Here is a 24697-nt window from a genome sequence, read left to right on the forward strand (position 1 = left end):
TGTATGGATTCTGCCTAAGTACACAGAATTCCTAGGAAAATATTGGACATGCCAGAGATGCGTGTTTTCATAGACAAATGTCATATTTAAATGTGTAGATAGTTTCTTTAACACAAATGGCTTTTCTTTATTCATGCTTCACCATAATGGAGTTGAAAATTATTTTGAAAGCATTGCATTCATCCAAGATGCAGTTACCATGCTTTCAATGTTGCCTCAGTAATTCTGTGCTGCATTAAAGTTTTTTTTAAATGAAGCTTTCTGAATGTAGGAATGATAGTAAATTAAGAGATATTTGAGGGTCATGTAATACTATAGCCAAACCAGTGACAGGAGAAAGATTCTTTTGTTAAAATATTAAAATACTTGTTACATATTACTACTGTTGGAAGCCTAAGATAATTTTACCCAATAAATATTTATTGAGCAATTATTCTGCGCTTAGTTCTGTGTAAGGTCTTGGGAATAAAAGGTATGAATAAGACACAGATTCTAACCTCAATGAGTTTACAGAAGGGCAGCCACTTTTCTGCTTCCCATTCACACACATTACACAATTAGATTTAATATAAACTAGACTGTAGTATGTCCCGAAAAGACAGGGTTTATAAAGGACAGGACTATGGATCAAGACAGCAGAAAAAGAAACAGAAAAATGTGACCTTCTCTGACAAAAAAAAAAAAAAAAAACAAGTGGAGGAACTGAGGCAAGCCAAAGCAGCAGAATTCACTGCCTTTTCTGAATGTTCCAATGCTGAGGAATATATTGACAATGGGCTCTTTAAAGCTAGCTGGTCCACTAAGCTTTGTGACTTACCTGATGACAGAAATCGTCTCTGAAAAAATCCCTTCCTTATTTGTAACTCACAAGTTTTACAATGAAAATAACTTTTTTATGTGTTATATAAATAATACTTGTTTATTTTAAAATACATGGAATAACACATAAAAATATATGAAATGAAGTAAAACTCATCTGAAATCCCATTTTTTGAGCCCATGCTTTCATGTATTCATTTACGCATATAAAATTTATATACAATATTTACCAGGGACCTCTTTCTACAATACTTGTTACTTCTCCTCTCACCCACACCTCACCACCCCCCACCAGAAAACTAATTTTAACCACCTAATATGTATTCTTCTAATCCTTCCATATCTTTCTCCATGTTTTTTGCTTATATACTCCTTTCTTTTACATATGTGTGCTCAAGTGTGTATGTGTGTGTGTGTGTGTACGTGTGAGACATAGTGAGAGAAAGAGAGAGGGAGGGAGAGAGGTGAATTTTATTTAGAATAAAAGGATTCAAATTATATAAAGATCTTTACATTTGCTTTTCTCACTTACTTTTCTCATGTATATTCCTTCATGTTAAGCAATGTTTCTCAAAATGTATAAACATAAGAATCACTTAGGGAATCTTGAAAAAATGAAGAGTCTGTCTCAGTACCTCTGCGGTGGGCCCCAAGATTCTGCATTTCTGACAGGTTCACAGGTGATGCCAAGTTGTTGCTCTGTAGACAATACTGTGAGTACCAAAGTATAGAGCTCTACTGTATCCTTTAAATTAGTTTAGTCATATTCTATTCCTCAACTCATTTAATAGCTCTCCTCCTATTAGAGGCTTTCACTTTGTTTTCCAGATTCTGCTGCCATAAGAATTAGTCTTTCTTTCCTCATTTCTACATGCTTTATAGGTCACCTATTTCCCACTTCTAAATAGCCTGGGGCTCAATGAACTTGGGAGGGTGCCATCACCTTAACATATGTTTATTGCCTATCTACCAAACACTTGATGCAGTGGCCATTTTCCAAGTCTCTTAAACAGTATGGTCTCTGAGTTAGGAGGTGTCCCAATGCTACCACCACTCATCTTGCTCAGTTCAGCCTCACCCCTGGGAGTACTTCAGATGCAGCTTGAAGTAACTGTACTGGAATGAATGCATGCTAGATCTGCTGGACACTTCACCACCATCCACAATTGCTAAGCATCCCAGACCTTGAGGAAGTCAGTCAGTACTTAAAGAAACAACTTATCTTAACATTTAATAGATTGAGCCATGATAAGCTTACTAAGCCCTGGAATGAATATTCTATTTTTTAAATTTATTTTTCTGATATATCAAATTCTTATTAATATTTAGTCATTTCTAATGCTAGAATGTCCAGGTACAGTTTTCTTTTGCTAAATTATTTTTTTTTCTTTTGCTAAATTATTTTTTTTTCTTTTGCTAAATTATTTGAATGTTTATCATGAAGAATTAGCCTTCTGAAAGTATGTCCTGTGGAAATGCAATTATGGATTTGGTACTTCCGGTGTTTAATGTTAATGTCATTTTTCCTACTTCAGTAGTGATTGCATATACCTGTAAACAGACAATAATGCCAATGTTCTTGTTTAACAGGTTCAAAACATGTCTCAGTCTATTGAAGTCTTAAACTTGAGAACTCAGAGAGATTTCCAATATGTTCTAAAAATGGAAACCCAAATGAAAGGGCTGAAGGCCAAGTTTCGGCAGATTGAAGATGACCGGAAGACACTAATGACCAAGCATTTTCAAGTAGGTTTGACTTCAGCAATCTTGTCAGTCCAAATGAGACACTGAGTATGATGGACAGCCACCATGGCACTCAGCTAGAAATACCTGTACATCGGCCCATATATGCAAGGTTCAAAATTCACTGGGGACATCAATAATCTCTCCACTGAAACTGACCATTAGCTGGTAGGAATGCATAGAAGACTTGCTATAAAAAGAGCCTTACCCTCCTAGAGCTAGGTGGAGATTCTGGATAGATTTAAAGGCATTTCAATATGTATGACAATGGTAAATCTAGGAAAATTAATAATTAACTTTAACAAAGATTTTCTGATGATTTTTTATGCCTTGCTAATACGAGGAGAAATACAGAGAATATGAATTATTAAAAGAGGCAATAATACCATTGTTAACAGCACATAAACAAGGGCTGTTTCACAATTTGATACAAAAAAGTATTTATTTTATTTTGTTTATTTATTTTTTTGGCTGCGTTGGGTCTTCGTTGCTGAGCACGGGCTCTCTCTAGTTGCGGTGAGCGGGGGCTACTCTTCGATGCAGCGCACGGTCTTCTCTTGTGGAGCACAGGCTCTAGGAGCACAGGCTTCAGTAGTTGTGGCACATGGGCTCAGTAGTTGTGGTGCACCAGCTTAGTTGCTCCGCGGCATGTGGGATTTTCCGAGACCACGGCTCGAACCCGTGTCCCCTGCATTGGCAGGCGGATTCTTAACCACTGCGCCACCAGGGAAGTCCCACAAAAAAGTATTTTTTTAGACTTTAAGCTGTTTATTGGTAATTATCTAGAAACACTGAAAATGGAGAAACAATGCTTTTAAGCATGTTATGTAGATTTTTATTAACTATGTATGTCACTGTCATAGATTAAAATAAAATCTGTGATAATGCCATTTGAACCTCTATTAAAAAGAAATAGTCTGCCTTACAAAGGCATAGCACATTGTTTATAAAACATACTGTGATTTTACGAGCATAATAGCCTCTGCTTTCCCTGTCAGTTAGGAAGTGAGATACACTGCTAATGGTGAGGGAGTGGGCCTGAATCCAAGTTCTTGGTCAAACATAAAAAGTGCTTTTCATACAAAATTATGATTGGCAGGGAGCTAGTCAGGGACATGAAACAGGGTCTCTGCATGACACAGTTTAATATGGCAGAAATTAGCATGGTTTTGTAATTTTCTTCAGTGGTGCTCAGGAGCCTGAGTAGAAAGGTATCAAAAACAATCTCGCACTGAACCAGTTTTACAGTTTTCCCAGAAAGGTACAACAGAAGGACAAGAGGGTAAGAAAGTTCAGGATATTGACAAGAGAGGGGGCTAAAGTGATGAATCATGAGATTAAACTGAAGAGAGAAGTAAGCAAAGCCAGAAGGTTAAGAAATGATAACAAATTACAGCAAGGCCTAGAAGATAAAAATAAATTTAAAGATTATTGGAAATAAGAGAATGAGTAAACTAGAAGAATAGAGAAATTATGGGGGAATGGTAAACACAGAAGGGTATAAGGCTGAAAAGCAAATAAATTAATTTTAACCGACATTTATTGAGCACATACTGTGTACAAGGCAGTGTTGGGCCCTCTGCTGGGTATATACTACATAATCTCTCTTCTTTGAAAGACAACTAACAAACAGGCAGGTAAAATTTGACAGTAAAAAGAGGCATAAACATCAAAATGGCACAAAGGGAAGAATTATTAATTTTTCTTAATTTTGTTTAGAGAAGTTCAGGGAAAGAGCTACAGGGCTTGGCAATATTCAAGAAAATGGTTTTGGACTAGTGCCCACTTTCCTCCCCAGAAAATACTAAATTACAGAGGAGATCAAGAAAACCAAAAGATGTTCAATGTCAATTTTCAATATTCAGGGTTAGGGTGTAGACGATAGAGCAATACCGTGAGCCTGATGTGATGCTGAGGCTATCAACAAAGTAGGAATGATCAGCCGGTACTTACGGCACATAGGGAGCATTCCCAGAAAGGAAGGGGGACAGAAGGAGAGAAGCTCGGGGTTTCTGGCTCAGAGTGAAAATCATTCAAGTTCAGATGGACAATACAGAACTCTGTGACACCAAGGGACAGCTTGCAAGTACCAGGGCTGGCAGAGTTGGTGACAAATGATGACGGGTGTGCATCTATGGGAACTTAGAGGAGAAGAGAGGAGACAAAGAAACAAAAAGATACAAGGCTGAGAGGAAAAAAAATGAGAAAGTTGCCTATTCTATAAGTTTGCCTAGCAGAAGCCAAGCCACCAAAAAGAAAACTTATTTTTTAGGCAGCACCATAGAACATGATGATTTTGATTTTCCTAGTTCATGTAATCCACGTGGATACAGAACTTGTATAAGTCAAACTCCAAATAGCAATAATGATAATAACATCATTTTCTTGAAGAATTACACATATTCAACACATAGTTCCAAGCACTTTAAATATACTATATATTAGTTAATCTAATCCTCACAACAATCCTATAAGGTAGGCACTGTGTTTATTCCCATCATTCACATGAAGAAACTGATGTACAAAGAAATTACACAATTGGTCCAGGATCGTATATCTAATATGTATCAGAACTACAAAGTCCAGCTCCCGAGTTAAGCCTCCTAATACCAATGCTATACTGCCTCTCCAGGTAGACTATAGCTCTCTGAATTAAATTTAATAATAATAATTAAATGCTCAATATATGCTTGTTGAATATATTTATTCACCAAGTCCTATCATGAGTCAGATTTTGCTCCAGCTGCTGAAGTGCCATATATGAGAAGAAGAAATGGAACATTCCAAAAGTAAGTTTAACATTGAAGAATACTTTTAAATTGGAAGAAAATCCTCCTCTGGCACACCCTTTTCAGCTTATCAAAAAATTTAAGTAGGTTGTGTCTTCCATATTCTTTATGATAAAAAAGCTTGTTCTCGTTATCATACTTGAGACTATCATTCTTATATAAAGAAATCTTGGTTGGGTAAGATAGTCTAGGTATACACTTTGCTATAAGAGCAACATAGTAGAAAATGAAATTCTAGAAAGGATAAGTAAGCACAGATCTGTGTTATTTTAATCTTTTAAGTATTCGATACGTACATTAGTTGGACTTTCTATTGCTCTCTGACAAGTGTCCAGAGTTAGAACTGACTGACAATAATTGAATTATAAATTTTTGAAAAGACCCCAACATTCATATATATATATATATATATATATATATATATATATACACACACACACACACACATATAATTTTTAGCTCAGGGGAAATAAAATGCCACCAAAATTGTGACACTGAATTACTCTCTTTTCAATATTCCCATAGTAGAATGTAAAACACTTCATTGTAACAGTTGCTATAATATGCAGCAAATGGTACCATCAGAACTCTTCTCATTAAAATCCTAATGAAGCAACTGTGTCTTCCTTTAGGGATAGCACAAAATGCTCAAACTAATAAGAAGTTTATTTCAAAATAAGCCACTAAAATGAGCAAAGCTATGCAATTCTAACTTTTGACTGTGATATTTATCAATCTTTCTCATTATTAAGACTCTCTGTCCCCTCCCACTCAACATGGACGTGCAGACAAATTCTAAGCATTCCAATCTTACAGAACAAGTGGAAATTCCCCCCAAGATACACAAGCCCATAAATCAGGGTGGCAATGGGAGCTCCTGCTGTTTTAATGCATTGATAGTGATAACATGCGCTAAATGTAATTGTAAAATGCAATTTTCAGCTCCTTAAATTAGTATACAGCATGGTTTCTGTTATGATCATAGCAGTGACAGCTCTTCAACGAATGAGATAAATTGCAATAAACTCACAACTGAATCAAACTCATGAAATATTTTCACTGACCACCACCACCAAGTTAAAAGAAAGGAAAAAAGGTGACATGTTCAGAAACTGAAAGTGAAACTGCAGGTTTGGCTCAGTCCCAAGATAGGAGTGAGGGAAACAGTGCTGGCAAAGTATACTTCTTGTTCTCTAGACAAAAATCAACGTTTCAGTTTCAAACAACTCTGTGCTCTTTTATTACATCAATTATGAGCACCTTAGCCCCTGAAAGAGTTAATTTCACTACATTGGTAAGCAACTCTGCCTTACATAAAGAGCTCTAAATTATCTTTGCTTAGGCAAATGAAGTCAGACAATGGGTAATAATTCAAAATAGTAAACAGCAACATACATTTCTTTGAGCTTTGAAAAGCTTTGCATGATTTACTATACTTGCTGAACTTACCTTCCTAATGATGCTGTGCTAAGAAGGATATTAAAAAGAGGGAGGAGTAGGACAGAGTGGTGGAAGCCCAAAGTTGGAAAAATTCTGTTAGGCAAAAGCTGTTGCAGGATCCAAAATTTCCGGTAAGTACCCCTATATTATTAATAATTAGTTAATGGGTAAATAGACTTAACTAAACAGGATATTTGACCTATTTCTAATAATTCGTAACTAGAAGATGGACCCTGCTTCTATTTCCTAACTAAATAATGCATTGTTCACTTTATAAAATGCCACCAGAAAGCAAGATAGTAAATAAACCCCGAACTGCTACCATAGGAAGTTTTGTAATTATGATAAGGATCAATTTGTTTCATAAGCAAGTAACCATTTAAAGAGGTGTTCTTGTATTGAAAAGCTGAGATAAGTGGATTACTATTAATGATCATGTAGCCACTTACATTCTCATGAAATAAACAATTTCAATCAGAAATCAATAAGCAGGGCTTCCCTGGTGGCGCAGTGGTTAAGAGTCCGCCAGCCGATACGTGGGACACGGGTTTGTGCCCTGGTCCGGGAAGATCCCACATGCCGCGGAGCAGCTGGGCCCGTGAGCCATGGCCACTGAGCCTGCGCGTCCAGAGCCTGTGCTCCGCAACGGCAGAGGCCACAACAGTGAGAGGCCCGCGTACCGCAAAAAAAAAAAAAAAAAAAAATCAATAAGCAATTGTGAATCTGTCTTAATCTCCCTTAAGTATCATGTGAAAAAGAACGTTGCTGCTTGATCTGTTTAAATGACTCTTATGAATACAATTGGCTGCTTTTCACAGGAGTTGAAAGAGAAGATGGACGAGCTCCTGCCCTTGATTCCTGTGCTGGAACAGTACAAAACAGATGCCAAGTTAATCACCCAGTTCAAGGAGGAAATCCGGAATCTGTCTGCCGTCCTCACTGGAATTCAGGAGGAAATTGGAGCCTATGACTATGAGGAACTACATCAAAGGGTGCTTAGCTTGGAAACCAGACTTCGTGACTGCATGAAAAAGCTAAGTGAGTAGAACAATTCCATTTGTCCAGGTTGCATTTTTAAGTAGTTTCAATGACAACTGCATTCTTACATTTTGGAAATAGTCATGAATTCCTAATTCTAGGGAAACTAGTACCTGCTTTCTAAGTGTAAAATAAGCGTTCCTTGGGCTTCCCTGGTGGCACAGTGGTTGAGAGTCTGCCTGCCAATGCAGGGGACACGGGTTCAAGCCCTGGTCTGGGAAGATCCCACATGCCACGGAGCAGCTGGGCCCGTGAGCCACAACTACTAAGCCTGCATGTCTGGAGCCTGTGCTCCGCAACAAGAGAAGCCACGACAGTGAGAGGCCCACACACCACAAGGAAGAGTGGCTCTCGCTCTCCGCAACTGGGGAAAGCCCTTGCGCAGAAACGAAGACCCAACACAGCCAAAAATAAAAATTAATTAATTAAAAAAAAAAAGAACAGTTAAAAAAAAACCTGTTCCTTGATGGTTTAAGCAGGCCTGGTTATTCAAGGTTATCTGATTAACAGTTGCCTGATTTTCAGAGCACCCTGTTACCGCGGTGGCTTGAAATAAGAGGTCTGGCAAATACAGCACTGCTATTGGCTACACTAATGGAAATAAGCTTTATTTCAGACAGATTATTGGTGACGGTCAATCACTGTGTGGCCACGGAAGAGGAAAGCCATTTCTGGCAGTAGAGAAAGTTAGAGACTGGGGAAAAGGCCATTGCCCTGGGACCAAATGTGAAACAGTAATGATAAGGAAATGAATACAATTTCTCTACGCAGAGCTGCCATCTGCTGCTCTGATCCACTCAAGAAATAAAAAGGAGGTACCTACTCAAATACATATTCACTACTCTACAAGGGGCCAAACATGTGACATGGGGAATGAACTTTAATTTTTGACTCCTAAAATGTGTGGTTCCACCTGGTCTGAGTTTACAAACTTTTCCATTGCCACTCAGTTGAAGTCATCATGGGACTAGTTTGTAACAATGTGAAATAAATAAGTGTTCATGAATTGACTAAGAGGGATTGTAAATCCATTTACGAATAGTATTTTAGTTGTTGACATGCTGTGATATGATGGTGTTAGGTGAGGGGGACTCAATAACCATAGAAAGTGTTCTCTCAAGGTACGAACAACTTTTCTGGAATAGGAAATAAACTGGGAAGAGAGTAAAGAATTTCAAAAAAGAAGAGTCAATTTCTAGTAAAGAAACATTCAGAGCATAAATGTAAACACAAAATAAAGTTTGGATGACTTACAAAAATATTTTAAAGACTACTTATTTTACAGATGCAATCCAAATGATAAAAAAAAGATAGCTAAAATACAATATGTTGCATTCAGTAATCACAGCCTCAAAACAAAGTGGGGAATCACCACATCGGAGGCCCCACTGCAGTCATCTCAGGATTTCCAAGAGAATCCAAGAGATTTCCAAGAGATCCAGGATTTCCAAGAGAATTTATCAGAAGGCAGTAACGTAAACGCCTAAGGCTAAACAAACGTGCAGCAATCCTCAGCTCCTTATTTCTTATCATGCAAGGCCCATACTTTTTCACCTGTAACTGGTCTCCTAATAATCATGACTCCAATAGATTCCATGACTTGCTCTTCTCTACCCACTGTCCACCTTTTTGCCAAAGGGATTTTTTTTAAGTACAAGTCTGAAATTATTTTCCTCTATTTAAAATTTCCTATGAATCCCTTATGTCCTAGGATACAGCCCATGGCTTAGAAGGCCCTTCATTGTGGCACTCCCTACATCTCCCATCTTAGGTCCTGCCATTTCTCCCCTCATACACTATCTCCCAGTCACATGTGCTCCACACTCTAACCATGGGGCCACATTGAGAAGCTGTTTGCTCCTTCTCCTGAAACACTCTTTCCCCTGTTTATCCTTGCTTTATCAATAAACATACTTTCACCTGCCACGTGTGACAGACTCCTATTCATTTTGCAGGTCTCAGTTTAAATGTAATGTCTCACCTGAATTTTCACTGCCCTCCCCATGTGTCCTCTGCATCCCTGCTAGGTGCTCTCAAATCTTGAAATCTCACCAATGATTGGACTTTTCATGTTTCATTATCATTTTGTGTTATTGGATGTCTCTTTTGCTAGACTTCTGTTCCATAAGAATAAGTACGTCTATGATATTCACTCTAAATACTGTATCTCCCATTGCCTAGAAAACTAAGAAAAGTTTCTCAGTAAATATTTGCTGAATAAATTAATTCTAAAAGCAGTCATAGTAACAATTTCTAAACTTTCAACAGAGTAAATATTAGGTATTTCAACAAGTAGCAGAGAACAATCCCCTTTACTTGCAAAACAATGATCTCTTTTAGCCACATATTTGTGTCAAGATGGCATAGGACTGATTAAGATTAAGCAAGGGAAAAGTCATTTATTTAATACAGCACTTAAAAACTCCCTTATATGGTGTGCTTTTATAATTCAAGTTGTGGAGTTTATTGCTAACAGAAAATAGGTAAATATTACTGCATAAAGAAATTCTGCTGTCATATTTTATTCTTTTTTAATCAAGAAATACTTTTAGGGGCTTCCCTGGTGGCGCAGTGGTTGAGAGTCCGCCTGCCGATGCAGGGGACATGGGTTTGTGCCCCGGTCCGGGAAGATCCCACATGCCGCGGAACAGCTAGGCCCATGAGCCATGGCCGCTGAGCCTGCGCATCCGGAGCCTGTGCTCCGCAACGGGAGAGGCCACAACAGTGAGAGGCCCGCATACTGCAAATAATCAAATAAATAAATAAATAAATACTTTTAGTTCAATGCACAGATTCATTTTATAGCTTGCCAGATGATGTCTGGCAAGAAGAAAATCCCAAACCAAGAATTGTTTTAGTGCTCTCAATACCTAAAAGTTACTTTAGGGGTTCAAAGGAGTATTCAAATGCATATTTATTAGCCCATAAAATATCTGGGTAAAGATATTCTATAAATGACAGTACATAGGACTAATCTGTGTAGGGCTTTAATTTGATTTGGAAGAGGTCCATTTGTTGTTGATGAACCATTGAAGACCTTGAGAATCTATTCACTCTGTCATTCCTAGTATCTCACAATAAACCCAAGCCATTGGCTTTGTATGCTAAGTCCAGGCACCTACTTAGCGCAAATGGCCTCAACTAATAAACAAGGACAGGCAACAGAAAGGTTCTACACTTAGTAATCACCTTGAACCTTAAAGTGTGCCAGTTATGTTTTTGAAGGATTAACATGGAAAACTCTTGGGATTTGCTCTACTTTACAAATGAACTTCACTTCTAACATACATTCTCTCTGAGTTTACTTAGCTGGAAATAATGTCTACCACAGTTAGGAAATTCTACATTCCTCTCAGCTTTTTCAGAACTCCCAATTTGTTTTTACTAATCCACATATAACTCCCAACACAGAATCTCCTACAATATTAGAAATGATATTTGGGACAAAGAGGGTTAATCTAAGTAGACACAGATTCATCCTATTCCTTCTTACTGAAACATGGATAATGTCTCTATGGTGTCCTTAGGCCTCAGGACTGTGATCTGCAATATATGTCAAAGATTTGTTTTATTAATTTTCCCCCATGGACCACAAAGTTTGAAAGACTGTGACTGTCAAATAAATTATATTAATTAGTTAACATTTATTTTTATTTTAACTAATCAAAAATATAAAATCTAGCAACCAATATAGATATCAAACAGCAATGAAACTAGCATTTAATTTTCTTATTTAATGAGATGATAGCTATTTGAGTTAATTGATATGACCTTATAAGATATTGAAAACAGTTCTCACGTCATAATGCTTTAGATTATTAGTGGCCCTCAAATCCCTATTCACTTAGTACAGAGGCCAGTGCCACAAGCAATGACTCTAACTCATTTATGCTTTTGTCCCAAGAACTGGGTACTTTTCTCCATCATACCATGTTTATGTCAATTAATCAAAACCACTTACTGAGACTCTCTTGAGCAGAGAGGATGTCTATCAACTGGACCACAATGCTTAATTACAATGTAGAAAACATGTCCAGGTAGAGACAGACAGCCCTAACACTGTGAAATCTAAAGCCACATGGTTCCTGAAAAAATAAATAAGTGAATCTTCATATTTTTCATTAAAAAAAGAATTACTCCAATTTCAAGGGAAGTACCTGATAAGGCACATTTATTTACAGAAGAAAACACAAACAATTTTGTGTGGTACTAAGTTATAACTTGATTAACATTTTACTTAGTTTTTACAATTCCTGAAAATTGGTACAGACTGGACCAAGTTATCTCTGTGAACTCTTTTAATTCCATGCCTGGCAGTATCTCATAAATAAGGGCCTGAATATCAAAATGTCAGAGCACACAGACTCAGAAAACAGATGTTAAATAACATCAGGACCATTCACAGGAAATGTAGAGAAAAAAATGTATCAGGGGTTCAATGTTCCAAAAAGGTCTAAAATCCAGTTGCTATGCTGCTCAGATCTAGAGTGGGATATTGGATAATTATGACATCAGCAATATAGTAACAGGTGCAATAAGGCTCATCCATCAATGGCATCTTTATTCTTCACAAAAGCCTCTAAACACACACAGCCAATTAGCAGAGGGTAAAAATGGACTGGGGAAAGAAAATAAAATTGCAGCCGTGATGAATACATTTCCACTCACCTTTTCAGTGGATTTGCTTTTAGGGAAGATGTCACAGTGCACAGCACATGAATTTTAAGAAACTAAAAAACAAAGTAGTGTCATTGCCTGCAAAGTTTAACTTAATAAGGTGCTGAAGGAATCACAAGTCATTAAGACCACTAGGGCACCATTCAGCTTATTTCTACTAGGGAATTAAAGTTTTAGAGAAAATAGAAATTAGAAAAAATGCTTCAACAGAAATGCATCCTAGTGGCCTGAATGAGGTATAGTAATGTACGTTCCTAAAAGTGCTTAATTTTCTCTATGAGGGACTGAGTAAAGTCCCCTGTGCTTAATTAAAACGTATCACATTCCTAGACATGCAAAATGTAATTGTATGCATGTGAGAATTTGACTGGAAAAGCACAGCTGAAGCTCTTGCACACCCCCTGAGATCACCAATAGATATTTAATGTAGATTATAATCAGGTTTTTCAGGTTTCCAGCCCTCCACCTCCACCCCCCCACACACACTTCCTCGGGTTAGTTCTATTTTAGGGCAATAGTTTGGTGCCATCTAGTGAAGTACAGGATGCATCCTTCTATTAACAGAAACAGTTTTGAGCCTTCATGTTTAACAGAAGTAACAGCAGCATTCAAAATTTGAGATTACGAGTAATCTCACCTTGGGTTACTATTTTTATCATGTTTATGCCAAATTAGTTTTAAAAGAGAAACCAAATTGTCTACGTGGTAGTAGTCTTATTTATACATTCAACAAATATTTATTGACTCCCCAGTGTGCACTGGCACTTAACCAGGTATTTGGGGCTACAAAGATGAGTAGCAGGCAGTGTCCTCCTACCATCAGAAAACTTGCATTATAGTGGGGACAATAAGCACATAAGTAGGTAACTACAGCAATGCTGAGAGAGCCTACTGCTTGACAGACACTATGCCAGCTTTTTCAGGTGTGTTAGTCCTAATTGCTCTAAGAACTCGGGGTCAGGTATTATTATTAGCAATTTATGGAAAATAGATACTCAGACAGCTTAAATTAATTTTCCAAAGGTACATTTGGAGGCAACAACTTTAAACCCAAGTCCTTCTGAGTTCAAAGACTGAGATTTCTTTCCCACACATGATGTGTTTTGTTGGGTACCTAATAATAGAGAAACACCCTGGACACCTCAGTAAGTTTAACTCAGTAAATAGAACCCAACTGCTGTAGAAAGAAAGAAGTCAGAGTCACTTTTGATTCTTCCTTGAATTTCACTCACATGCAATCACATCTCCCCTCTCCCTCACAATTTCTCAAAACCACCTCTTTTCTGCATTCACACTTTCACCACCCTAGTCCACAGCACCACTGATCACCTCTCAGATGGATTACCACAATGGCCTCCTAACCACTGCCCTTACCTGAAGTCATTCCCTGTCTACCACACTAGGAATTTAGAATAATCTTTTTGACATGCAAATCTAATTATATTATACCTTGTTCAAGTGATTTTCCTTTAAAATTAATTCTAAATAGCTTTGCCTCGTTTTTCTTGATGACATGGATTCTGCCTAACTCTAGCCCTTTTCTCTCAAATTCTCACTAGGCACTCATTCTAAGCGTTAGTCATTTTAATCCTTTCAGTTCCTCAATCGTGCATGCTTCTTCACCTCCTGGACACTGAACTTCCTCTCCCCTTTCATGGAACACTCTTCCTCCCTACCTTACCTATCCAAATTCTAAGCTTGCTTGCTCTTTCATTTTATAGACCAGATACCAGCTTTTCTGTGGAGGCTTCTCTGACTGCTCCCTAACATGGCTGAATTCCCCTGGCACAGTCTCCCACATGCCCCCACTGCACCCCCCATGACACTTCAGCTATTTTACAGAAATTTTCCATTTCTTTTTTTTTAATCTTCACTACCTTATGGACAAGGTGTCCTTGCTCTGAGAAGTCAGGGATCATCTGTGTCTTGTTCCAGTTGAATCTCTATAGACTGTGATAAAACATCTGAAACATAAAAGGTAAAAATTGGTGTCTACAGAGTTTCTGAGAGCAAATATTATTTTTTAAATAAAAAGCTTTATGTTGCTTTCAAGAAATAAATCAGTGTATGTCAAAGATAAAACATCTATATCTTTTACAAAACAAAAAATCTTTTGGAAAAAAAGACAACAAAAGCACAGTATTTTTTTAATCCTTGTTTTTATTGCCATCTGTTCTTTCTTCAATGGCAATGCAGTATTTCATTCCCAAAACACCTGATATTTGGCTGTACTTAGTACTTAAAGCAAGAGACAGTGAAAATCTCAGTGAAAGAGAGAATTAACAGGAAAGTCAAACTGTGTGCCTGGGATGAATAAGAGTGCAATTTAACTTGGAAATATAATGGGAGAAATTTATAAGACTACCTCCTCAAATTAAATTGAGTAGATCTTCAAATAAGTTATTTACCCAAAAGTCCTATTCTTCCTAAAATTCCAGATTATAATATGGAATGCAATTTCTCTGGTATCCATGCACCTGATGATGATTCATTCTTCTGGAACCCCGAGACCCTAGTGATTTTAGCACATTTTTGAGATAACTGGTATATCCTGTTTTACCATAAATTGATTTACTGTTTATCTTTCTTTTTAATGTCCTAAATTTTCCTAGATTACAACTAAATTATAAGCCTTTTAACAATATAAAGCCTGTGTTTTTAGAGGCAAGCCAAATTATTCAGTTTTCATAATGCAATCCTGCTCCATTTAGTTTGGATGTTAGATAGGCTTCTCCTTAAAGATATGTTCATAATATAAGCTTTATTTCAGAAAAACTTCAGGCAGTTTTTAAAACAATTTAAGAGTAAAATTGTGTTAACTTTGGAAGGTGGAGGTATTTAGACACATATTATTCTTGATCCCATTTACCAGACACCCGCTGAAAACTCATTCCATGCCATGCAATATGGCATCTGTTATGTCCATTCTTATCCCCCACCTTTCCTTCAGCAGTATAGTTGGTAAGATTAGACATACAAATAAAAGGTTAAATAATATAAATAGATTTTACTATCAAACGTATGGTAGAGAAAAACTTACTTTAAGTAGCTTTAATAGATAGACTTTAAAGATCAAATCATATCTACTTCTTGCTACATGAGTTCTCCAATGGCCTTTAAGTAAAAAGAAGTAACATTCTTTCAGAAACATATTTGCCACTCCATTAAATTTATTTATATGGGCATGGCCTTAGGATTCAAATCCAGAGCTATTAGTACACAATGTTACAAAGTACAATTATATATTAAATAAACAAAAAGATGGTTTTTATGCTTCACTGATCCAAACAACTGATCTTCCTGCTGAATCCCAAATGATACCTTTTCCTGAGCTACTTATTGATAAATATGGATTGTAACTGATAATAAAAAACTTAATGTTTCAAAATCATCAGAGTATTAAAATGGTTACTTTTCTCAACTACCTATTCAGTATATTTTCTGAACATACAGAACCGTGCACGTGTAATATATTATAAAATGCTAATATTTTCATGTGTCTCACTGCAGACAGAAGAGCATAGCAGGAAAAAATCAATGAAGGAAGACTCAACTTCCTTCTTTGCCATCCACCTTTGCAGGAACATTTGTCTTCCACGCATTTGGGGAAATTATCCTTTCTTTCTGGCTTCCTTTGTCCTCATGGAACGTGACAGTAAAGTGAGAAAAATAATGTGTATTTGAACAAAAGCTAGTTTGGGGGAACCAATAAATGGAAATGACTTTCACTGTTTGTTTTAGTTTATAATTTCTGTGCTCTGTTAGAATGAGAATACCTGTGTTTACTTAATACTATCACAAATTATAAATAAAAAAGTGGCCAGTTTTTATAAATTCCTGCAACTCTAATTTTACTAATATCATTTGAGAAGATGAATTTTAGCTTAGGACTCTAATAACTATTTTTAAGAGAAACTTCTACTGGGAAGAAATCAACATCAAGAGCCCTTTCTGTGTTTTGCTTCCCAAGAGTAAGGGTAGATACTGATGATGTCCATGATCATGATCACCCTGATGACGTGTGTGCGTTTTACAACCACCACAAATAATACCACCTTCTCCCCATCAGCATAAATGTCTACTGATGCCATATCCATTCCATGCTCCCTTAGAGTAACAAAATGTCAAGCTTCAGAACTTCCATCTTAGAGATGAGGAAACTCCACCCTGGAGAATAAGTACATTATCCAATATTACACAATGATTTAATATTGTGGCTTAGATTAGAAACCAGACCACCAAACACCCACCTCAGGATTCTAACCTGGATGAAATATACTACACAAAGAACATTTCCTGGAAAACTGTGGAAGTCAGAACAGAGAGACAAACAGCAACAAAACCGTTAAAAGAGGCATAGTTAATAAATAGATTAAACTACCATTTGCTTATGAAATTCATTTATTATTCTCTTTCATAAGTTTCACCCTCTCTACTAGATTATTTATAAAGGCAAACAAATCTTTATTAAGCAACAATAGTAACATCAGCACAAGAATAAAATTTCCCCACAACCTTCTATTTCTTCACCCCCTTTTCTCTACTTCTTCTTCAAAATAATCTTTTATAGCTGCTGCTTTGGTGTGTAGTCTTTTCAAAACCAACTCCAACTCAGCTTCTGATCTCAACATTCTCTTCATTTCAGTTTTGTAATCACCAATGACTCCTTGCTGCCAAATTCCATGTCATTTCTTTGATTTTCTAGACACCTCTGTATTCCCCAGAGGTCAGTACATCATCCTTCTTAAAACATTTTCTTCTTTAGGATTTCTTAACACTGCACTATTTTTCCTATTCCATGTATAGCTTCTTATTGGGCTCCTTTGCTGGGTGCTAGAAATATTGTGATGTCCCAGAACTCTGTTCTAAATGCCTTCCTCTTCTTTGTGTATATCCTCTCTCCAAGGCTCTGGCTTTCACTATCTTCAGTGTGCTGAAGACTGTCAAAACTGTGTCTCAGAAGAGTGTCTCCTACCTACATCTGCATACTATCTTCTCTACATCTCTACTGGCATGGATAATAGTCATGAACAACTTTAAATAACCCATAGTGAATTCTTGATTTTTCATTTTTTTTTTTTTTTTTTTTTTTTTTTTTGCGTTACGCGGGCCTCTCACTGTTGTGGCCTCTCCCGTTGCAGAGCACAGGCTCCGGACGCGCAGGCTCAGCGGCCATGGCCCACGGGCCCAGCTGCTCCGTGGCATGTGGGATCTTCCCAGAATGGAGCACAAACCCGTGTCCCCTGCATCGGCAGGCAGACTCTCAACCACTGCGCCACCAGGGAAGCCCAATTCTTGATTTTTCTTTCCAAACCCATTCATTCCTCAGCATTTCATCTAAATAAATGACACTACAATCTGACCATCTGAACAAACCAAATATCTCTAAATTATTTTTCAGTTTGAGATTTTCCTTAATTTCTCTTTTTAATTTTCATCCTAATGCCTAATCCAAAGCCTGGTCCTAACTGACTTTATCCAAAAAAGAAAAGAAAAGAAACCAAAACAAAACCATAACCCAAATCCATCTACTTTTCTCCATCTTCATCACCACTTTCATTATCTCCCACCTGACCAATGTGATGACATTCAATGCGTCTCTCTGCCTATACTCTATCTCCTCTACAATTAATTTTTTACATGTAGCTAGAGTGATCTTTTTTTTAAACGTAGCTCACATTCTGTCACTTTCCCATCTTCTTAAAATCCTGCAATAGCTTTCCATCATACCTAGAATAAAAACCAAATACTCTGATTTTACAAACCTTTATTCTGTTCAACTCTCCAACCTCGTCTTCTACTTTTCCAAGTTTGTTCTGGACACACTGGCTTTCTGCATTTTTATTTCCATTTCTCTTAACTCACCAAGCATATCCAAATCCAGGGCCTTTACAAGAACAATAATAGTAGCTAACATTTATTAGACAATTAACTTTACCAAATACTGATCAAAACACTTAGCATTTATTTTTTATTTAATCTTCCCAATAACCCTTTGACTTAGATATTATTACTGCTGTTATCCACGAGACACTGACAGGTTAAAATTTGTTCAAGTCCTCCAGAGAGTGAGTGAGAAAATCAGGATTCAAATCCAGGCAGATTTCTTAAACCATGCCTCCAATTACTTTAAAATCCTACCTTTATCTGGTTGATTCAATGACTAAACATCTTTTTCTTCAAGGATCCATGGCTGCCTGCTTGTCAATTAGATCCCAAATTAAATATCACTTTCTTTGAAAGGTCTTCCCTACTCACCAGAAGCTACAACCTATGGACCTATTTTGTCTCCCTGTTCACCTTATATCCCCAATATCTAGCACAGTCCTGGTACATAATAACTTCTTAGTGAATGGTTGTTTTAAAAAAAATTATTTTACATTTAAATCATAACTATTTATTTTACCCTCTACCATATTTCAGAGAAAAACCTACTGCTACAAAAAGAAAGCAAAGTCATTTTTAGTTGAGATGTCAGAAGCCTTTAACCTCTGGTATAATTTCTGTCTTAATTCCTGGCCTAAACATTACAAGGCTTAGCAGTATCTCTTTGCCATATGGATACAATACTGGGTTAGAGCCAAATACCCCAGAAGCCAAGATACCCCAAGCCACCAATGCATTATCAGTATCTGGAAATGTTGATTCATGAGATTCATGGCGTGAATCCCAGTCCCAGAGATTGTTCTTATTCAGATTTGACTAACCAATCCAACTCAATTCATACTAAAGTTATGTTGACATAAACTGAATCCAGAGGATCATTTAAACCCATTTAAACCCAGAAAACAAATCAACATCTAAAATATGCATATGACTGAGGGAAATATGAGCTTTGTGTCTTCTTGCTTTGTCCAAACTATGCTTCAGCCTTCAGGCAATAGAGGCCACCTATGGCAAAGGGGCCAATTTTGATGATAAGGGAGGTTAAAAACCACAGTTTGAGGTTTAATTTTACAGTTTGTCCCTCTAAAATGTTATATCAAACTTTGTAACTACAAAATCTCTGTTCACTTTTAGTAACAGAACAACCTGACATCATCATAATTTCTTACTGATTGTGTTGCCACTTGGTCATTTCCTCTGAGTATAAAGTTTTCTGGGGATGAACATTCCATTATGTTTATGTTTCATATTTGGGACATTATATTGATCTATATCCAGAACAAATTTAAACTGGCATCTGAGATTCTTTGTATTTTTTTTTTCAAATGACCATGAAATATCATTCATCTTTAAAGGATATTTTTCAAAACATTTTAGACTGATTTTTCCTCTTATAGAAAGTAGTTATTCAACAGGAGCATATTTTTCCAAGGTCATAATCACTTACTATTTTGAAATAAAATGTACAACATTTCTACTGGAATCACATGATTAGTATCTTTTAGTACGCCTCCTCCAAATGTACTAACCAATGTTATCACTTATTAGCTTTTTTTAACATCTATATGAAGTAACTGATGAATATTAAAATTCATAGTGTGGATTCTAATTTTTTTTAAGGTTAGAAGAACTAGAGAGATTGCATTATCAATTGTAAGACAGAGTTAGAAGTTTAAAGAACACAATTTCAAACTAGTGCTTGCAGTACTGAAACCAAATTAAAATGCAAAATATTCACAGCTTCCAATTCTGGAGACTTATTTACATCTTCAATTTCCACCTACTTCCTAAACCTGCAAGGAAGCATGGCAAATAAAAATCTGGAAATGATCTGTCAATAGGCAGTATATAAATGTGATTTTTGCTTTTTAAATTTAATGTCTGATTTTAAGTTTTTACAACTATTTTAACTTTTTAAATTATAATTAAATATTGTATGTGCATGGCTAGAAAATTATATGCTTAAATAAAAAGGACTTGGAATAAAAAGCAACAGTCTCCTCCTCCAGCTCTGCTTTCCAGAGGCAATCACATTTAATTTTAGGGCTTCAGGTGGTTAAATTTATGGCTTCAGGTGGTTAATATGCTTTTTTCCACTTTTTTTTGGTTTATCAGTTTTGGATGTTGTTTATTGACTTTCTGCTCTGCAATGTGAGGATATAGATAGCCCAACCAAAGCCACTTTCTTTCTTGTTTCCTCATAATATGCTTTCATAACTATTCACTTATATTTAAATATTTATTATTTTTTCCTCAACTCTAGGAAAACTCTCTAAACACCGTATTTTTAAATACAAAGACAGTTATACCCCCATCTTTCTATCATTTCTTCTTTCAATTTTTACTTTTCTCACAGTGTGAACTTTACCTATGCTTTTATGTTATCATGGTTGGAAACATTTTGTCTTTTCAATAATCACAGAACAGATGAAATGTCTGTTAAATATTCTGTAATTAGTTCACAGCCTGATTCTTCAAGTTAAACATGAGTGATTGCATTATTATCACAATGCTTATGTTGTTCTTCGGAAGCTAAGTGGTGGACTTCAATGTCTCTAAGTCAAATGTCACATCAGTGCTATTCAAATGAGACTGTTACTAGAGTTAAGTTCAAATGAATTCTCCTCTTATGTACTCCAATAACTGCCTTCACCATAACCAGTTTTTTCCTAGAAGGTCTCACACAGTATTTCTATAGATTAATTCCTCTTATTTCTGAGACCACCCTCCTAGAGATTCTGTCCATTCTGGACTAACTGTTCTCAAGGCCTTCTGCACAGCTGTCACTCTGAAACAAGAAATCATATTTTCCTGATTTTCCACTGTCTGTATATTTGCTTATTTTGCTGCAATATAACCTCAAGTAACTTCTTAAAAAAGAGTGCATTGTAGGTAAACTTTGAAGTTTGCAAGTCAGAAAATATCCTTATTCTATCTGCCCCTGATTTTTCTTCCTAAATATAAAGGCACTGATTATTATCTTCAAGCATCCAGTATTGATGAAAAGCCAATGTCAGTCTAGTTCTTGTCTGCATGTGTCCAGGTCACACATTTTCTGTGAAAAGGGCCAATTTCTTCACTTCATTCAGTACCTTCTAAAATTTCACAGTAATTTTTTTAGGAGTAAATATTTTTTCATTTATTATGGTATAGGCTTTTATTCCAAATATTTAGGTTTTGTATCTGGGGAAATTCCATGAATAATTTCTTTGATAATTTTCTTTACTCTTTTTCTCCTCTCATTCTAGAAAGCTGCTTTTCAGATGTTGGAGCTTCTGGATCAATCCTATATGCATCCATATATTTTGTCTTATTTTCATTTTTATCTTTTTCTTTTAATTTGGGGGATAACTCTTTTTATCTTCCAACCTATTATTTTTAAAAATGAAATCATATCTTAAATTTCCAGTAGATCTTTTGTGTTTTCCTTTCACAGTATACAGTCTACAATATACAAATCTCTTTAAAGACACTAGGATTTCTTCTGCTCTCTGAATTATCTCTCTTTTTATGGTGGCCTGGTTTTTCTGCACATTTATGTTGGTCATTCTTATTGTAAGCTTTTCAAAAACATATGCTAATCGTTGGTTAACCACTGATTTTTTTAAAAGATTTGAACAATAAATCTGCTTGGAAATTCTGTATTTAGGTAGAAATGGACACTTCATTCCATGGTGAGTAGGCAAGGAAACTACCAATGTCAGAATGCAAGAACCTTTGTTCAGGAGCTCCAATGCTTTCATAAGTTGGCCTAAGTCTCATCAGGCAGTTAACACAGTTTTGTAGATTTTTTAAACTGCCTTCTGGGGTCCCACATCAAGGATGAATATGGTATCAATTGCTCTTAAGCAATTCTTTCAGTGGTGTTCTTGTTTTCCGGGTCCTATCTCACTTGCGACATCCTTTATACCCATGTTTCTGAATCCCTAACTTTTTAAACAATTTTTTGTTATACAAGTTTCAGGGGTACAGCATTATAATTCAACATCTTTATATACTACAAAGTGATCATCACCACAAGTCGTTATCATCTATCACCAAACAGTTGACCCCCTTCACTTATTTCCCCCTACCGCAAATGCTTCCCCTCTGGGAGACACTATCTGATCTCTGTATCTATCAGTTTTCTTTTGTGTTATTTTGTTTGTTCATTTGTTTCATTTTTTAGATTCCACATATGAGTGAAATCATAAGGTATTCATCATTCTCTGTCTGAATTTTTCACGTGGCATAATACCTTCAAGGTCCATCCACATTGCCATAAATGACAGTTTCTTTTTTTATGGCTATGTAGTATTCCACTGTGCATACTTCTTTATCCATTCATCCACTGATGGACAATTAGGTTGTTTTCATATAATGGATATTGTAAATAATACTGCAATGAACATAGGGGTGCATGTATCTTTTCAAATTAGTGTTTTCATGCTCTTTGGATAAATACCCAGATGTAGAATAGCTGAGTCATATGGTAATACTATTCTTATTTTTTTTGAGAAATCACTATACTATTTTCCATAGTGAGTGCACCAATTTAGTCCCACCAACAATGTAAATATGTTCCCTTATCTTCATATTCTCTCCAACATCAGTTATTTCTTATCTTTTCAATAAGAGTCATTCTAACAGGCATAAGCTGATATCTCACTGTGACTCTGATTTGCATTTCCCTAATAATTAATGATATTGAACATCTTTTCATATGCCTATTGGCCATCTGTATATTTTCTTTGGCAAACTGTCTATTCAGATCCTCTGCCCATTTTTATTCAGCTTGTTTTTTGTTGTTGAGCTGTATGAATTTTTATATGTTTTGGATATTTTTTATATGTTTTGGATATTAACTCCTTATCAGATAGATGATTTGAAAATATTTTCTCCCATTCAGCAGGTTGCCTTTTTGTTTTTTTGTTTTTTGTTTTGTGGTACACGGGCCCTTCACTGTTGTAGCCTCTCCTGTTGTGGAGCACAGGCTCTGGATGCGCAGGCTCAGTGGCCATGGCTCACAGGCCCAGCCGCTCCACGGCATGTGGGATCTTCCTGGACTGGGGCACGAACCCATGTCCCCTGCATTGGCGGGCAGACTCTCAACCACTGTGCCACCAGGGAAGCCCTGCCTTTTGGTTTTGATGATGGCTTCCATGCTGTGCAGAAGCTTTTTAGTTTGATGTAGTCTCATTAGCTTATTTTTGCTTTTGTTTCCCTTGCCTTTGGAGTCAGAGTCACAAAAACACTGCTAAGACCAATAGCAATGAGGTTACCACCTACAGTTTTTCCTAGAAATTTAATCGTTTCAGGTCTTACATTTAAGTCTTTAAACCATTTTGAGTTCATTTTTGTGTATGATGTAAGATAGTGGTCTAGTTTCATTTTTTTGCATACGGCTGGCCAGTTTTCCTAACACAATTTATTGAAGACTATTCTTTCTCCACTGTATGTTCTTTGCTCCTATGCTGTAAATTAATTTTTCATAAATGTGTGAATTTATTTCTGGGCTCTCAACTCTGTTCCATTGATCTGTGTGCGTGTGTTTCATGACAATACCATAATGTTTTGATTATAACAGCTTTGTAGTATAGTTTAAAATCAGTGAGCGTGACACCTCCATCTTTATTCTTCTTTCTCAAAATTGTTTTGGCTATTGAGGATCTGTTTGGTTTTGTACACATTTTAGAATTATTTGTTCTAGTTCTATGAAATATGCCATTGGAGTTTTGATAGGGGTTTGCACTGAATCTGTAGATTGCTTTGGGTAGTATGGACATTTTAATAACTATACTAACTCTTCCAATCCTTGATAATGGAATATCTTTCAGTTATTTGTGTCTTCTTCAATTTCTTTCATCAGTGGCTTACAGTTTTCAGTGTGCAGCTTGTTCACCTCTTTGGTTAAATTCATTTCTAGGTATTTTATTCTTTCTAATGCAAATGTAAAAGGGATTTTTTTTAATTTCTTTTTTCTGATAGTTCTCTATTAGCATAAGGAAATGCCACAAATTTCTGTACATTGATTTTGTATCCTGCAACATTACTGAATTTATTTATCCATTCTAACAGTTTTTCTCTTTTTTTTTTGGTGGAGTCTTTAGGATTTACTCTATACAGTAGTGTGTCATCTGAAAACAGTGACAGTTTTACTTCTTTCTTTTTGATTTAGCTGTCTTTTATTTTTTCTTCCTAATTGCTGGGGCTAGGACTTCCAATACTATGTTGAATAGAAGTGGTAATAGTGGGCATCCTTGTCTTGTTCCTGTTTTGAGAGGAAAAGCTTTCAGATTACCATTGAGTATGGTGTTAGCTGTGGG

General features: G+C 36.3%; 1 protein-coding gene across 1 annotated transcript in view; it reads left to right on the plus strand.

Moving 5' to 3' along the window:
- Positions 1-24697, plus strand: part of OLFM3 (olfactomedin 3) — a 52886-nt gene that overhangs the window by 13808 nt on the left and 14381 nt on the right. Inside the window, exons 3-4 of the mRNA XM_022584205.2 lie at positions 2410-2565; positions 7610-7829. Coding sequence (XP_022439913.2) covers positions 2410-2565; positions 7610-7829 — 376 coding nt within the window. The remainder of the gene's footprint in view (positions 1-2409; positions 2566-7609; positions 7830-24697) is intronic.

The sequence above is a fragment of the Delphinapterus leucas genome, chromosome 1 (genome assembly GCF_059928025.1).
Source record: "Delphinapterus leucas isolate spDelLeu-1000000601 "Yukka" chromosome 1, BTC_Dleu_Yukka2, whole genome shotgun sequence".
In the NCBI taxonomy this organism is placed as follows: Eukaryota; Metazoa; Chordata; class Mammalia; order Artiodactyla; family Monodontidae; genus Delphinapterus; species Delphinapterus leucas.